Source organism: Emydura macquarii, unplaced genomic scaffold (assembly GCF_026122565.2).
Source record: "Emydura macquarii macquarii isolate MOO-44397 ecotype Brisbane River unplaced genomic scaffold, CSIRO-AGI_Emac_v2 contig_1043, whole genome shotgun sequence".
Classification (NCBI taxonomy): domain Eukaryota; kingdom Metazoa; phylum Chordata; order Testudines; family Chelidae; genus Emydura; species Emydura macquarii.
The window spans coordinates 21,307,530-21,321,856 of NW_027131180.1; the positions used below are offsets into that span (position 1 = coordinate 21,307,530).

The 14,327-nt window shown below is 42.2% G+C and overlaps 1 protein-coding gene across 1 annotated transcript in view; it reads right to left on the reverse strand.

Moving 5' to 3' along the window:
• Positions 1 to 14,016, reverse strand: part of DOP1B (DOP1 leucine zipper like protein B) — a 91,836-nt gene extending 77,820 nt beyond the window's left edge. Inside the window, exons 1-2 of the mRNA XM_067545290.1 lie at positions 13,873 to 14,016; positions 9,122 to 9,288 (exon numbers count right to left, since the gene is read on the reverse strand). Coding sequence (XP_067401391.1) covers positions 9,122 to 9,259 — 138 coding nt within the window. The 5' untranslated portion in view covers positions 9,260 to 9,288; positions 13,873 to 14,016. The remainder of the gene's footprint in view (positions 1 to 9,121; positions 9,289 to 13,872) is intronic.
• Between the last annotated feature and the right edge of the window lie 311 nt (positions 14,017 to 14,327).

Genomic DNA, 14,327 nt, shown 5'->3' on the forward strand with positions numbered 1-14,327 from the left:
ATTCTTGCTCTGAGTTTAAGCTGTGATGAAATCACAAGAAAACCCCTGGGTGGGGTTCTGAAGGTCTGCTTCTGCCAGAGTCCAGGCTAAAGTTGGGGTGATCTCTGGTAAGCTTATTAGCAGGGGTTTAGATTCATTTATAGTTTTAAATGCTTTCTCTGTATTGCTTTTATCTTAAGAATAAAATAGGCTTGCTTTGAAAGAATGGTCTGGTAATTTATATTTGTGGCCATTACACAATTAGCTGTCTCTGGAGGGAGAAGCGAAGCAGGCTTGCTTAGGCAGACTGTCGTTTGCTGAGAACACCAGCAAAGGCAGGGAACTGTTTAGCTTGGAAATACCCTGGTCGGGAAGGAGAAAAGCACTGGTTTCCACGCAAGAAAGGCAAGGGCTAGGGAGCCGGAAGCCTGAGAGTGGGTGCCCTTGTTGGACCACTAGGAGGAAACATGTGCTGCTGCCCTGAGCTGTGAAAGAGGCAACAGTGGAATGCTTCCTATGTACCAGGGATGGCCAAACTGTGGCTCATGAGCCGCAGGAGGCTGTTTTACAGTTCAAGTGCGTCTCGTGAGCCCTCTATGCCCCCTTCCTCCCCCACCCCATTCTCCACCTATCAGACTCGGTTGAGGAGCTCAGAGTTTCTTTCCTTGCTGCAGGGTGATGGGCTGGGGGATTCTGCCCACCTGGGAGGGGAGTCTCAGGGGGTCAGTAAGTTTGGCCAACTCCACTATATATAGCAGAATTAATCTGGTCTTCAAGCTATTTATGTCTTTGTCTACGATTCCCTCACCTCTCAGAGTGTGCCATAGTATTGCTATAACCTGAGGAACGTGGGATTGCTCATCACATCCTCCTTATGAGGATCTCAAGAGCCATGAGACATATAGCCTAAACAAGCTCTATAAGACTCCTTTTTTACAGAGTTCATGGAGGCACTATTTATTACAGTGTTCTCAGAGTATGTATTTACAATCTGTCCTAATACCTTCATATTCGGAGCTTTCAGAAATTTCTTTCCAGGAAAACTGATTCCACTCCATACCCCCACTTTTTATGCATCAAAACTGATTAATACAAGGATTTCTAATTTAAAGTATTTATATTATTTCTTGAACTATAAAATACCTATGTTTGTGTTTTGGAATTTCTGCTCTTTAGAAATTATTTAAAAAAAACAGTGAAATATGGAATTTTCTAACTAGTTGTTTAAAGTCTAGTTATCACTGTGGTGTGAGCGAAATCAGTGTAAGATGATTTTCCAAAACTTTAATCTTTGTGAGTTTAGTTGGAGTAGCTCACGAATACTGTAATACTAACTAGTTCTGATGGCAGAACTTTAATGTGTTTATTGTGATCAGGAAGAGGTGAGCCACATGTTCTGGCACTGAAACTTACACCTGCTTGGGAATGAGTAAGAAAGAATACTTTGCCTATGCTTCCATATTGAAAACATGATATCCAACTAAGGAGGGTGGAAGATTTACTCCTGCAGTCAGTGTTTATGCCTGCAAGAAAATAAATGGGGGGTAGCATGGAAGCGTGGGGCATAAGCTCTGCCACTTCCTATCCTTTTCCTGAAGCATTACTCACTGAAAGGCTTGTGGGAGGGGATACTGCAAGGCCATGGAAAAAGAGTTTGTTTCTGAAATTTCCTTCCTTCTCTCCAATTTTCTACCTCATTTTATGCCCTATCCGGCCTTCCTGGCCCCAAGGCTCAGGTGAAAATGTCATCAGTGGTCACAACTCCTCCCCTACCTTCCAAACTTATTCAGCTTTATGCATGGTAGCACATTCTAAATCACAGGTCACCCTAGCATTGCACAATTGGTAGCAATATTTATTGTGGAGCTCACAAATGTTATGGACTCATTGTTCCATTAAACTTTACAAGCACAGACAAAGCACCATTGCCAGAGGGTGGATGGAGGAAAATGCTAGCCAAATTGCAAACCTCCCCATCTGTAATTGAAGATTCTGCTGCTGTCAGCTCACACACAGAAATGTGCTCATGACAACAAGTCACCATCCTCCGCCTCCCTCCCCCTCCTGTGAAGATTCAACAGCACTCAGTGGCAGTCTGGTTAGAGGGGTAATCAGTTTTCCTAATCCATCTACCAAAAGTTATTGAATCAAAGAGCAGGGTGGATAAGAGAGACCTTCCTTTGGGGCCAATGAGAAAAGTTTGGCAAATTCCACAGCCATTAGCCAAAGACTTTAGCTTGTCAGTTTGCAGCATCAGCCTCTGAAGTGCTTGGTATTGTACCAAACGAATGCGCATGCGTGGACACAAGAGCCAACAGGATTTTTAGCCTTGGAAATTTTAAACCAAGTGGATGGCTTAAGAGGGTAACCAGTAATCCTTTGAACTTGACCACTCTGGAACTATTTGAACCTCACTCCCTGCACCCTTGTGTGTGCCAGGACCTGAAGGGCCCTGTCCATCTATGTGGGTCTGATGCCCATCATGTAAGCCACGTTCTGTGGGGAGCTTGCCTTTTTGGGAGGGAGTCTGAACCCCATATCATACACACATGATCTGGGGGGTCTTTGCCCCCATGTGAGCCAGGATCTGGGTAAGTAATGCCCTTCTGTGTGAGAAGCTGAGTTACTTGGAGCATGTACCAAGAACACACTGCTAACACTAGGGTGAAGAATTGAGAACAGGCATGTTTGAAACATCAGAGGCTCTCCAGCACTGGTGGGGGGGGGGGATGGAAATACACACCGACCTCAATGGAGCTGTTCACACATCCCACAGTGGTTATTTCAGGCTGTATTCATCTCCATAGAGTGTTCTCATTCAGCTGAGATCATCACATGGAGAGGACTATTGCTGGCTCTGCCACTGGTTTGCTGGGTGACCCTGGGCAACTCACTTCAACTGTTTCCCATATATAAAAATCGGGAATAATGAAGTAAAGTTCTTTAAGATCTACTGGTGAAAAACACTGTATAAAAGCTAGGTCTTTTGAATATTATCTAGCCACAGTAGCAAACCAACGGCATACCCAGGTGAGAATTACAACTGCCTAAATGGCCACTAACTTCTTTCAATATACATTTCTCCTAAAACAAAACCAAAACCCCTAGGGAAACTAAATGGCAACAAGTTTCATGAACACAGAGGTAAGGTTGCCTGCTGATCGTTCACGGCCTTTCAGAACACTTGGTTCTGAAAACCAGGAAATAAAGACTTAAGGAAGACATCCGTGTAACCTTAACTATGCTCTCGGAGAGAGATACCCCAAAATACACTCGCCCTCGGCCTTTTTACTGTAATGAGGACAGCTGCTCTCTACACCTGTCCAAAGCTCAAACACTGAGCTTAGTCCCCTGAAAGAATATCACTCTTGTTTTTAAACTACTATGTCACCCCCTTTTATAACCCCCTTCACACTTCCTCAAGATATAATGTCCCCTACCCATCATTAAATCTAGAGGACTGCTCTCATATCCCATCATTACTGACAATACCCAGGGCAAGACCACCCCAGTGCCATGCTCCTGACACAACCTACACAATTCCATATTGAAATGATGCAGACTGGAACCTCAAGATACTCGTGCACCTCTTTCCTTTGATCACACATATGGGGGGAGGGTTCAAACCCAGATCTTCTTATATCATCTCAATCACAGCTCTGTGATGCTCCTCAAACTAAACCCCAGATCTACTCCGATCACAAACACCTCCACCAACCTGCCCCACCCGCCACCTTTCTGCACAGTTACACCTAACACAGTGAATGCAGCTGAAATGCACACAGATAATTCCCAGTGGCTTTTGCCAGTTCCAGGGGGCAGAGTTAAGACTGTCTGAATATTTTACCTTAATTCTGTATTTCCTGGTTTTCACAAGTCTGAATTTTGCTGAACTTGACATTTTTGAAGGGCACGAGCTATATCACTGTGCAATGCTAACTCTGCATAACAAAGTTTTAGGTCATTTAATGAAAGATATTTTGGCTATGAGCATGTATGTTAAAAGTCCTCACTTTACTCATCTGCTGCCACATGCTGAACCAGCACCAGTTTCCAGTGAAAAACTGCTGTTAGCGTTTATCAGCAGTAACTTGCTTCTATCAGCAATAACTTTACAGAACCTCCCCTCCCCCCACTCAATTGTTAGCACATGAAGGCATAATCTGCAATAGCAAAATTGCATTTTGGAACCAGGACTATTAAAAAAAGAATGATCAAATCCTGTACATGCCAATCTGTACTGAACCAGTCTAAATACAGGCATTTGTTTTGTGAGTTAGCAACAAAACAACATTTTCTTAGCAGTTAACACATACATTTGTATAGTCAGTAAAAATGCTAGTAAAAGCACTACTCAATAATAGGAATGAGAAAAGAATAACTTTATTTCTAGAAATACAATGGACCAGAAAGGTGTAAGAGCCTCATGAACATTTTATCAAAATCACTGCTATGAATTAGTCTCTTTCCACAAGACCTTATATATTTTGATTATTTAAGCAATAAGCATTAGAAATTACAAACTTGACAAAATAGATTAAAAGAATAAGGATAGAGGATTTATTTGTAGGCCCCAGCACTATGACGTAGGCCTGAACAAGTGCAGGCCTGGACCATGGATAGGTATTTGAAGCTTAAGGGTTAATCCTCACACTGAGAAAGACTAAAACTAAGCATTATAGATAGGAATGTTCTGGACACATTGATTGTTTGTTCATGCCACCCCAGGCTCCACTATGGCAACTGACTGCTTGAACATATGAGTGGGAACATCCTGCCTAAACAAACATTTATGACACATTGGAGCTCTGTTTGTCAAAATCTACATATGAATCTTTGGGAACATCCTGAAATCTAATTGTGATAATTTACAAGAGAAGTAAAGTTCCCAATGCGTATAAGGAATGGGGTTGATGTGTAAATCATGGGGCAATGAGAGGGCAAATAAGATTTCTTTTATTTCCTTTTAGTAAAATTGGTATTAATAGAATTGGTGTAGGTATAAGGATTTTATTATGTGAGTAAGTAAGTATAAGATAATGTACCAATGTAACGGGATAAGAATGTAATGATTTTTAGTAAGTATGAATGAGGAGTGAATGCAGTTTGAGTCTGCTGAGATAAGACAGTGAGGAAGTAATTGCTTAGGTAATGTTCTCAGCCTCCAAGGGCAGGAGGGAGAGAAGATGCTTTTGTTTAAAGAACTTTTACAACCCAGATGGCCAAAGATCAAGATAACCCTGGAAAACTGGGGAGTTACCACCCAAGGACAGGAACAAGACAAAGTGTGAAACAGGAATGAAAGAATAATGGGAAAGCTGTCACACTTGTGATAGCAAACTTAATTGACAATTACATCAAACAAGGAGATTATCTGACATGACAAAAATCCATAGACCCGAATGGGGATGGTTAAGTATAAAAATGGGGAGAAGAAACCTGGACTTTGGGCTTGTTCTGCAAACCCCAAGGAGCATCTTGTCACGACAGACAGAGCCTGGCTCCATCCTCATGTCTGAGTTACCTGGCCAGTGACTCAGCTCGAGCAACAGAGGCTGGTAATTATATCCCTCCTGCAGAATTGTGTGCATGTGTGTGTGTGGAAGTGTGTTTTAGGCAATTGCTTTTTCAAATATTTTCTGTATTCATAATAAATGCAGCATACTGCCTTGTCCCCTGAATAAGTTCCTACTGTTTATGACATAAGTGTAACATATTTTCATAAACATGCAAATTTAATTTGACTCTCAAATCTGGTCATACTTTGCACTCACAAAATAGGAAATAAAATGTAAAGCTGTTGAAATCCCATCAAATGCAGTTATATCAAACAAGGATTAGGTCTTCAAGTGATAAATCAGGAGAAAACACTTGAAATTCTAAGCAACAAAGATCCCGTTTTCATGCTAAAGAGAAATATGCAGACTTATCTATAACTGAAATGTTTTTCATAATTTTCCCATGAAACATAAGCAAGTCTTTAAAACACTACTGACAACTGTGTCAATATTTAATTTTTATTAATTAACAAAGTCCACTTCCATCTATGCATTTCTAACTTCTACTAATTTGTATTTGGAATAGGCCTTTCATACACAGTTAGTTATTTTCTATAGTAGTGCTTGAAAAATCCACTTGTAAGTGACAAATGGAAAAAGTCTTCTCTGGCAATCATGGGGTCATAATTTGCCAATTTCTGCAGACTAAGCTTTCATTATAAAAAACTGATTGTCAGAGTTTCAGGGCAACTGCACCTGTGTTGCCCCTCCTGAAGTGCCCAGTCAGGTCTCAGACCTCGGAGCTGTCACCTGTCTCTTTGGAAGGTCCTGTGTCCCCCTCTCTTCTGGATAGGGGATTTTAAGGCTGTGCAACTCCGACATACTCTGATATCACCAGCAAGCTAGCCTGCCTTAAGGCCAGCATCTGGGCTGTGCTTTCCCTCCAAGGACTATGACAGGTGTGAGTTACCAGTAATCTGAACAGCTCTTTCTAAGCAGACACATTTATTCTTAGGGCAAAAGCAGGACAACGAAAAAACAAACAATAAAAAGGGTTTAAATGCTCACTAAACACACCAGGAATTGCCCATTTTCTACTTAAGGCATCTGGTAAGCCAACAACTCTTCAAACCCTTCAACAAGGGTTGGAGTCCCCTCTCTTGGTCAGAAGGTCTTGTCCATTTGTTGAATCAAAATGAAAGCCCTGTGTCTGTTTAAATTCAGGGTTTGTTTTTTTTAAAATAAAAATCTTGCTTTGTCCCCCAGTCTCCTGAAATCAGGTAAAACCAATCCCTCCCACTCTTCCCCAGGAGGCTAAGCTTCAGAGCACCTCCCGTCCCTTAAAACGAACAAATACACATCACTTGCATTGATACAAAGGGCTGTGAATATTCTACAGCTCATAATTGTCTGGCCCATCTCAATAAAATGGCTTTCACATTCATGCATTAAACATAAAATGCAATGTGGTCCCCAAAAATACTGCATGTGATTGCAGTATCTGTCACATTTATCTCTAATCCTCATGGTTGCAACAAGTGAATTCAGAACATTAAATGAGGCAGTGTTATATTTCTCTGTCTGCAGACTACTCTAGTACCACTGCTGCTCACAAAGATTTGTCAAGCAGCAAGAGATGAAAACTGACAGAAATCTAGTCAGCTTTACCACTGCTATTCAGAACCCTGTGGGCAATGGTGAAATTGTAAAGAACCATGTCAACTTCACGCTGCTACTGCTTGCTAAGACTGTAAGCAGCAGCAGAGTGAGGCACTGGAGATATTCACAGAGGGAAGCACAAAAAACAGTAGAGGGTAGAGAAAAGTGCTAGAGCTGCACAGATCTTTCTCCTTGCTTCACCACAGCCAAGAAGCTGGAGGAGGGGTACTAGAGATCTACTTCTTCCCTTTACCCCTCATCTTTACAGGCAATATGAGGCACCAGCTTACTTTCTTAAAACAAGAACAAGTGGAGAGTCCAATGAAGTTTATATAACCCACCCCGCAATTATCTTGTGGAATCCACTACTGAAAAAATCAGTGAAGCCAAGAGCTTAGTAGACTCTAAATCAAATTATAAATCAAAACAGAAGAACATCAATAGCTACATGAAAGAATGCCTCAACTTTTTATCTGATCTTAACTCTGATGCTTCTCCCAAACTTATACTTGCTATCATTCATGCTATCCGTTATACACAAAGGGTCTCCCCTGAACTCATCAGCAAAACTCCCCATTCTTTTCACATTCAAGTTCTGCCTGAAGACCCACCTGTCATGATACCTATAAGAAACTTGTTGTGAACCAACACGGTCATGCTTATAGAGTATAACTTGGTATAATTTTTATGTCCATTTTTAAAATATATATATTAATATAACATTATTTGTTGCTTCCTTCTACACTACCTGATTTGTGTCTTCAGGTTATAAAATCCCTACCATCAGGATAGCACTGCCTATGTTGGGAAAACACCAGACACCCCATGAGCACTCCTGGAGCTAAACAGTAATTAAGAATTATGCTTCAGACATGAGACAGCTAGTAACTGCTTAGGCAAGATGAAACTTTCCTTACAGGCAGGTTATTCCGTAATTTTCTATCAATAAGTGTTTTGCATCTTCCTCTGAAGCGTCTGATACAGTCCACAGCCACAGACAAGATACAGGACTAGAGGAACCACTGCTGATCTGGTATAGTAATTCTTATGGCCCTAAGAAGATTAAGTCTAAAAAAATACCAGCACAGATGGACTGATGTAAGAGATAAAAGCTTTTTGTTTGGTTTGCACTATACTGCTGCACAATTTGTCAGTTACATATCTGAGCCAGAGTTTTCAGCTAGTAGACGTAAGCTGGCCCCGTAAGCAAGACTAGCCACGGTAGAAGATCAGAGCTCACTTCCCTCCATATGCAAGTGCCCCCCTTACTCAAAAGTGACAGCTGGAAATGATCAGTGGAACTGTCTGAAGGTCCCAAGTTCTCCCCACATCCCTCAATCTCTCTCTCACAGTGGGGCCTAGCCTATCAGTCCAAAAAATGATGAGGGTTTACCATGGCTGGGGGTGTAGTAACTGATCACTCATGCAGTCCAGGTCGCACCATTCAGCTTCTCTCTTCTGAAGATAGTAGGTTTACTAACTGCCTGCAGTGTGCTAACTCCACTTTTTGCACCGCTGTGCAGATCTGTTAGTAAGATTAACACAATGCAGCCAAAGCTGGTAAACGTGCAGTTTTGCTAGTATAATTGCATCTACATTAGGGGCTTTTGGTGACATGTCCGAACTCGGAGATCTGCAGTTTCCACACCTGCTTCTCCTGCTTTAACTATTTCCCTTGCAATGAGATACACAGATTTTTCATTTTCTCCTCCTATGAATACAGACAATCTTCTTCCGCCTTTTTACATGTAAAATATTACAATATTTACATTAACTGTAAAAGCCTTTGGGATTTTTTTTGTTTTGTTTTGAAAACTAACTTCCCACTAATTATTCAACCTACTTGTTCTCTAAGTTGCTCTCTGGGCTTCAACACATCATTAAGGAGATCTTTAACTATCCTAATCTCAAAGCACGCAACAAAGGGTAACCTTGATCCAAAAAAAAAATTGCAAACAAACAAAAACACCTACAAAATATAGTACCTTATTGAGTTTGCCAAGTGAAGATATGAGATCTGCCCATTCACTTGAAGATTCAAAGTTCCTCAAAGCTTTTTCAATCACTGAAGAATAATTTCTGTATCTGTAGTCACTGAACAGCTCCTGCTCTTCCGGATCCATCTTTGGTTCTCACAGCAAGCCAAAACTGCCTGGCAAACGAAAATAAATATACACAGTTATGAAAAATTAACCAATAATTAAATATTGACAAAGTCTACACCTGAAATGATTGCAAGGGTGTAGTAAGTAGGCAGATATGTTTGAAAGGGAACTGTAAACAATTTATTTAATTTTAAAAACTGAGCTAAAAGTAATTTCAGGCATGACACCAATTCCCCATTGCCAGCATTTGTGGTTTTTCAGTCACAGTTTCCTATTTTTAGACTTTCCTATGTCTGAATCTGTCTTTTATACGGAAACAGCAGGGGAGAATAACTACACAGAGGAACTCATTATATATCAAGTAAATAAACGGGAGGAATAAGGGAGGGAGAGGAAGATATTTTTCCTCATCTTTCAGCTCTAGTAATCTGTGGCATTACCTGCAGCAATAGAAAGTTACAAATCATGTTTAGTATGCATTTTTAACTATATGCCAACTCTCATGATTTTATTTCAAGTCTCACAACATTTATTGTTTCTTTTAAAAACCCAGCTCCTGGAGTTGTGCAAATATGAGAATATCAGGTCTTACTTTTTAAAAATAGTTTTGAGTCTTCATAGTTGTAGAGCAAAGCCTTAAAACATTACCTGAGTGTGTCCCAAAGGCTCAGAAGTAAGTTGAAAGAATTTAAACATATATGTATTTTTTAGAATCTCATGATTTTTAGACCCTTCTCATAGTTTTGAGGGTCCTGACTCACATTTTGAACAGCTGGGGATGGCAATACTGATAAACTCACTGAAAAATGTTCAGTGACAAGTGCCTATTTTAATTATTAAAGTAAATCTGTATCTGAAAATAATTCTAATCAACATATTCTTTAGTATGTTCATAGTTAAGGGACAAGTTCTAGTCTTCCCTTTCCCCAAGGTAAAGGGGGGAGAGGGGGTTCCACAGCCTCTCTGTTCCACTAGCAGTGTTTCCTGGTTTTCAGAGGTTTTAGTACAGGTGCATTCAACATTCTGGAAAGGTATAAGGCACCGCCAGTCAACCTTAGCACTGCATTAATGAAGTTTCTGGGCAGTGAATACATTAGGCCTCGTCTTCACTACAAAAAAAAAGTTGTGTCCTTAACTGGTGATAGAGAAGACCAGGCATTCTGTACTTTTCACACACATTAACAGGTTTACCTTTAACTCAACCTGTTAACTCATATAAAAACTACAAACTGCCTAGTTTTCTCCAGGATTTTACGGTGAATTTGCTAGCTTGAGTTAAGCATACACCCTTTCTTCCCCTCTCCCCATCCTGTGAAGACACGGCCTTAGAAAGTGACAAATTATAGTTTCAAGTGTTTTTAATCATAACACAAAACTTGTATTTCATCTTTCAAGCCCTATTATTATCTACAAATAGCAATGTATGAAAATAGGAATAAAGATGTGGTTACTACCTGACTAGAGGTTAGGAAGTTAAAGAGCAAAATTATTTCCCATCCATTCAGGCTATGTCTAAGGGAACGTCTACACAAACACTTACTGTGCAGCAAGCTGTGACATAATTCTACAGCACTCCAGCATGCTATGTACTAACTCTCCATGAAGACCTTGCTGCTACATCTTAAAAGTTCCCTAGTGATCTCTGACATACACTGTTTCAAATCTATCTATTCAAGGGTATGACCGTATGACTGGAGAAATATCTGAGTGGGCTTGTATGACAGGGTTGCTTGTGATAATAGGCAGCGGTAGTGGAGGGGGAGGGGCGCAGACCTCAGCAGCCCTGAGTGTCTCTTCTGAATCAGGTCAGATGTTCCTAAAAATCTCTTCAGGGCTTCAAACAGTAACCTGCAGTGGCCAGGAAGGAATTTCCCTCTATTCCCCCTCAACACATTCTGGTTTTTGATCTCCTTCCTCTGAATCAGAGATGATCATGGCTGGAGACAGGACACTGGATGGGGTGGGCTGGTACTCTGTGTCGGTAATGAGTATTCACTCTCTTAGGTGCTTGGTTGGCTGGTTCTTGCTCACATGCTTTCAGGGTCTAACAGATCACCCACCATATGGTGATCATCTGAGTCTCTCTCACTTCACCAAGTCCTTGCCACTGCAGGGGCCTCAGGAATTGGTGCACCTTGGTCCCTCCTATCCCTTTGCCTACGGCATGTAACAATTTAGTCTGAGGGCTGTAATACCTTGGTTTAATTTCAGTTGCCGGGTTTAGTGTGCAGTTGCTGGGTGGTGTTTGTGCCCTATGATATACAAAGAGGTCAGACTAGATGATCTGGTAGTCCCTTCTGGCCTTAAATTCTATGACTGTGACACTTTGGCCTGGTCTACACTAGAATATTAGGTTGGCAAAACTCTGTCGCTTAGGGTGTGAAAAATCCAAACCTCTGAATAATGTAGTTAAGCCAATATAAGTCCCCATGTAGACAGAGGGGAGGTGGATTACAGTGTAGCTAGTGTCTACACTGAAGGACTATAGCAATGCAGCTGTGCTGCCGAAATGTTTTAAGTGTAGATAAGCCCATAGAGTTATAGCATGCAAGCAACTTTATTTACTATTACTTAAGTTAAAGAATCTCTTTTTTTTTTTTTTTTTTTTAAAGTTAAAAATTATTTTCTCAAGGCCCTATTCGCTCTCTCATTGTACTACATGCTTTATAAATTAGAATGGTCTAGAGTGATGCTAAAACATAGCAATGCCTGCTTTAGCTACTAGAATCAGGGTGCTTGCACTGCTATACTAATTGTGACTCTAGTCCTCTATCCTAGCATCACTGTCCTTCCCCATTAGTTCTGATGATGATCATCCTGTCTAAGAGCTCTGTAAGTCCACCTATTAGTGCATCAGTAATTTAGCGAGAGAGGACTGAATTTTCTTTAACTGAGGTAAAAATTTTTAAATGTTTCTTACTGGCAGGTTTCAGTTTTCATTTTCTTATTTGTTTTTATGCTAACAAGACACAAAATAAGTAGCATTTTCCATTTACTACAGCAACAGACACTATACAGACACTCTACGTGAATGAGTCTTATTCACAGCTCATACTTCATGGCTATCTTTGAAAAACATTCACTTAAACAACTGATTATATGTATTTACTTCCATCAGTTTCTATGAACTGTAACATCTACATCAAGACAGGATTCTGGGGGCAGACCCTCAGCTGTGTCAAAACTCTGCCATGTACAGCCAAAAAGAAATCAAAGGCCACTTTAAGACATCTTTGTAGTCCCCTAGGGCTGGGTCACTTCTGAGTAATACAAATACAAATAATAGCTATACTGGCAAAACACACCTGCCGTGGACACAGCTATACCAGCAGAACTGCACAGTTTTCCTCATATAAAACTGCATCTACACTAGCTACGCTGGTAAAAACCCTATGTCTGAGTATATTTGGATTGTAATTCATTCAGACACATTATGATCAAAATATAAATATACTTAACAGTGACTGATTTTCATGGAAACATCACAATCTATTTTTCTACTTAAATGTTTAGTAAACCATTACTTGTTACATTGTGGAGGTATGGGATGAGAGTGTATGCCAATTTCAGAAATAAGGTTATTTATCCAAAAGCTTGTTAATGGGGGTCTCTGAAGTCCATGGGAGTTGTGTCAACTTTGTCAACACAGGAGATTAAACCCAAAAAGGTGGTTTGCAAATCATATTATGAATGGAATTCCGTAGGATTTCTTTAAATGATAATAGTTTGCTTTAAAACATCCCCTGCAGTGTTTGCAACTTAAAACCTAGCAGCACCAATGAATAGAAGTGAAATTGACCAGGCTGTTTTCATTGTTAAATACAAGATACATGAAAAAAAGCACACAGATCCCTCCTCCCCCATTTTACCTATTTTAGATGCAAGAGACAAGAATATATATGTGGTATTAAAATATTACTCTTAACCTGAGGCATACCTTTAATATTTGTGCTGATGCCTATAGATAAATGTTTGCTTGATAAACAAGGTTTTTGTTAAACACACCACAACTTGGTTTAAGTTTCTGTGCTTTCTCCATTTCCCCCCCCCCCCCCCCATCAATAATGACAATGCAGTAACCATGCATCCCTGGGCAGCTATGGGGCAGCTTTGTTCACCAAGAGTCGGGGGCTCCCATTTCCCGAGGACCAGACTAGACACGGTGCTTTGACCAGCAGCTCACCGGAATCCGGAGGAGGAGACGCTGCTGCATCCATGCAGCAAACAAGATCCCTACAGCCTACCCCCACGTCATCTGACAGCCAGGTGCTATGGCAAACACAACAGCTGTTACAACAGCCAGGTGATGCTGCAGCATCTCAGACAGTACACACACACACACACACACACACACACACACACACACACACACACACACCCCTGTACACTCGCCCTTGCGCACAGGGATCCCCTATATACACACACCGACAACCCGCACGGCATAACACGCCACCCCCACCACCCCCACACTGAGGCCAGCGAGGGCAGCCCCGCACTCCGCTCGCCCGGGTCGGCGGGAAGAAGCAGCTCCCGCGCGGCAGGAGGTCAGCGAGCTAGAGCCCCCCGCAGCCGGGGTCCCGGCCGGGGGCGGGGCGGGGCGGCTCGCGACGCAGGGACCCCAAGGGACCCACCTGGCGAGGCGGCGCGAGACAGCGCGCGGCGGCGGCGGCGGCAGCTTCCCTCCGCGACGTGTCCCACTCGCGTTCCCTCCCTGCCCAGGGCGGGGCCAACAGCACGCAGGGGAGGAGGGGCAGTCCAGGAGTTTCTATGGTAACCGGGTGGGGCGGTGCCTGAGCCCAGGGACCCGCCTCCCTGCCCAGCCCGGCAAGCTCCGCGGCGGCCAGCGCGGGAAATACCACTCTAGACAGGCGGGGGGGGAGGGGGTGAGAAGAAGCCCCCTCAGCCGCCGGAAACAAGGAAGTCGGGGTCCACCTCCCTCTTTCCCCGCTGTCAGGGATAGAGGCTTGGGGAGCTGCCCGGATTCATCATAGTTACATCGGGAAGTATCAACCTACCTCCTCCCCCCACACACCCTCCCGGGGCCAGGGTGAGGTGGTACATTTCGGTAGCCAGGCCTGTGTATCTG